The 3,624-nt window shown below is 44.0% G+C and overlaps 1 protein-coding gene across 1 annotated transcript; it reads left to right on the forward strand.

The window, feature by feature from the left end:
* The first annotated feature begins 322 nt into the window (after nt 1-322).
* tmsb4x (thymosin beta 4, X-linked) lies at nt 323-2,572 on the forward strand. Its single transcript, XM_015392006.1, has 3 exons — nt 323-470; nt 1,493-1,605; nt 1,693-2,572. Exons 2-3 carry the CDS (start codon nt 1,506-1,508, stop codon nt 1,719-1,721), a joined length of 129 nt encoding a protein of 42 aa, XP_015247492.1. The 5' UTR covers nt 323-470; nt 1,493-1,505; the 3' UTR covers nt 1,722-2,572.
* Nucleotides 2,573-3,624: the final 1,052 nt, after the last annotated feature.

Below are 3,624 nucleotides of genomic sequence, written 5' to 3' on the forward strand. Positions count from 1 at the left end.
TTAACAAGTTTGATGAATTGCCATTCGGCACCAAATTACTCGTGTTGTACGTCAAATCGCCACCAGGTGGCGCCCGGGCTTCATAAATTTGCAAGAAGAAGAGCCAAGCATGACAGAAGCAGGAAGAGCGTATTTTATGCACTTATTTTTTAACGCACACAAGGTATCTCAGTTTAACTGATACCGTACAGTCTCTGTTTCGTACGAAGCAATGTTGATCTAATTTCGAATACAAATTAAAATCCCCACTGTTGATTCTTTTAACTATTTGCTTCAAGACTGTGTTGGGAGGTAATTTTCCATTTTTCTCCAGTAGATGGCGACAGTGTGCGGATAAAAAAGGAGGGGAAACTGGTGACGTCAGGGGTAATTAGCATATTTCTGACTATATGAAAGGCTTGCGCAAAAGCTCAAGCATTACTGCTGCATCCCACTGAGCAGACAACTCTCATCAGTAAGCCAGCGCTTCGGTAAGCCACTCTTCTCTTTTCAGGGATTTTTATTCTTTTGTATTCTATGTGTTTTTGGCAGCTCTCTGGGAATCATTGAGGTTAAGATTGAATTAAGGTGCAGAAAGGATTTTTCTTTTCTTTTTTGGGGGCGGGGGGCACGGCAGGGTGCAATGAAATAAAATAAAACGTATTCTTTTTGTTTTATTGGTTGGTAATCATTATGGCGTAAAGGAACGTAAAAGCTTAATGCGCGCTTTGTCTCGGGCGCGAGCGCTGAGCGTTTTTCTTTGTTGCTTTCTGTGCGCGTGAGCTGCACGCGCTCAGCTCCCGTTATCAAACCGCTGCCTTTATCCTTCCACGGATCTCCTCCCTTTATTTATATTTTCTTATCCTATCTGGGAGGCATTTTGAGTTTACTCGTTTAAAAAAAAAAACCATCTTAAATAGTTTTTAAAGCTGTAGTGACTGTGGTTGACTGTTAATCTGGGCGGTGGTTCCCTCACACTGCGACCAGACAGCAGAAATGCGTGATTTGTAAATTGCGGATGTTGCACAGCTGCAACCAGTTTCACAAATTAAACATCTGAGCTCTTAAAGGTTCCTCTTAAAGCAAAAAAATGCAAGCATTTTATTTTCTCAGCTTACGCTGCATGGGAACTCCATTGTTATGTAAATATGGTGTTTTGGAAGGAGTCTGTGTCATTGTGCGGAGCCCACCTCCCCTCCTTGGGTGCAACATCCCGGTGCTGTGTGCACAGAGCAGCTGGGGATGCATGCTGATCAAATCAGACTTAAGCGAACAAAAGGAGGCGGTTCATTTCCTTGCACATTACAAGGAGAGAACTGAGGGGTTAGATATTTGTTGGCTGAGATTTTTTTTTCTTTGAGGCAACGCCCTCCCCACCCCCTCTCCTCCTGATAAAACGCCATGGCTGACTGCATGCTTGGGTGAATTTACTGAGACTGTTGTCTAAATGCAGACTTTTGAACCGGCTGCACATTAACCTGCACGGTTTCTCTCCCTCATTATTATTTTTTAGACTAACTGCAACAATGAGTGACAAACCAGACATCTCTGAAGTGACCAGCTTCGACAAGTCAAAGCTGAAGAAGACCGAGACGCAGGAGAAGAACCCCCTGCCTACAAAAGAGAGTAAGTTTTAGTTCTTTAAAAAAATTTGATAAATTTTTTTTCTACTGGGAAAGGTTGGCTAAATTTCCCTATTTTTGTCTCCCACAGCCATTGAACAGGAGAAGGCATCATCATGAAGCCCCTCCCTTCCCATCATGCACTGTACACCCCCGTCTCCTCCTGCATTGCCTTGTTTTCAGTCACTTCTTTTTAGCTGTATAACTCTGTAACCGAAATTATGAATCGACGACTATAACCAAGCTGCACAGCTGTGTGGACGGATGATGCCTTCTTCAGCCTCATCCCCTCCTCTCCAGCTCCCACCTACACGCTCCTTTCTGTCGGCCTGTAACCGAGGAAGGAGGGGAGGGCCCTGATTTGGTCTCCTACACCACCTAGACTGCCAACGCTAACGTGCAGGTTGAGGGACCAGGGCGTGGCCTGCGTTCCAGGAAGTTCATCTTCGTCGCACCTTCACCACCACCACCACCTTTCACCACCCGGCATCCTGTGTGGCTGCTTTTGCGCCAAAGCTGAGGCGTCTGGCTTTTTTTTTTTTTTCGTCTTCTAACTTTCGGAAATGCACCACTTTGTTTGTACGCTGGCCAAAATGTAAATGCCCCAAAAAATTGATACTGTCACTTTTTTTTCTTTTTTTTTTTTTCGTGTACACTGATTAAAATGACGGATTCCATCTTGATCTGGGAGATGCTCTATGGACCTAACCCATGGTCCAACTGTAACATACTTGGGCCCTTTTTTTTATTTTTTTTGAGCAGTTTAGAGTTGCTCTTGTGTTGCAATCTCTGAATTGTCTCAACTGAGGAAATAGTTTGGGTAACTGGTTCTGTGTTTTTGCTTTGAACTGTTAATCAAACTTCTTTTGGAGTTTTGTAAATTTCCCAGCAGTCATGTTACTCTGCCACAAACCATTGCCAGAAAATGGAAAACCGTGAAATGTTGTAATAAAAAGAATTTGTTACTAAAATGATCCTTTGACTACTTTATTCCTGCTTTACTAAAATTTTTGTTGAAGCCCAACAGATGGACTTGAATCTGATTTGCTTTCCTGTAATGCAGGAAGTGGATGGAGTCAGTCGATCTACTGCCAAACTCCATGTCCACACACCTTGCTTGTATAAAGATCTTTTGGAGAAGGGAGTGTCTAAAAGTTTAGGGACTGGAGATTGGTTTCCATTGTATAAACGAGTTTACTGCTACTTATATCCTGGCCTGACCCAGAATCCATGGTGTTGCCTCTGCAGGAGATTAGCTCGGCCTTTGTCCTAAATTAGCCACTACCTATGAGGTCATTAGCACAGCACTGAGTTAAGAACCACATATCAAAGTATTTGGAATAAGAAATCTGTGGTTGACTGTAGACACAATCAACCAAATTGGTATTCAGGTGAGGACCTTGTCAATGTACACAGTGGCCTCTCTCCCTTTGAATCAAGTCTGATCTTAAAACAAGTTGGATGTCACTAAGTGGATTAGTTCAATCAGCTGCTCCTAATGAGGCATTAATCTCAATGGGGGGGGGGGCTTTTTTTTTTTTTTTTTTTCTTTTAGCTGTGCAGGTTTAGTTGGAAAGTGCTGAAGGGACTAGGCCAGGTCCACGCTCCGGGATGGGATTAGCATTTCCCGTCTCCTCAGCCTTCCACTGAAAGTGGATTTAAACATAGAGCAGCTGATTGGGTGGAGTCCCTGCAGGGATATGGTGGTGGGGGGGTCAGATGTGTCAGCATTGAGCCGATCCCCTGGTGTGTCCTGCCTGGTAGCCCATGGCAACAGCTGCTGCTGAGTCACTGCAGATCGGATGCTTGTCGGAGAGCTGGTTTCCCTGGCGTGCATCAAAATTGTCCTGCTGGCGTGTTTTTGAACACCCAGGAGATTATATAGGCAGTCCGTTCTGCTGTTTAGTCTATATTTAGATGTATTTGTCCATCTGGCTCGTAGCGCTTTGTTTCTCCTGGTGAAGGCATTTCTTTGTTACTGGCACAATTAATCAACAGCTTCTGAGGGGAAGACTCACTAATG

Source organism: Cyprinodon variegatus, unplaced genomic scaffold (assembly GCF_000732505.1).
Source record: "Cyprinodon variegatus isolate N-32 unplaced genomic scaffold, C_variegatus-1.0 Scaffold568, whole genome shotgun sequence".
NCBI lineage: Eukaryota > Metazoa > Chordata > Actinopteri > Cyprinodontiformes > Cyprinodontidae > Cyprinodon > Cyprinodon variegatus.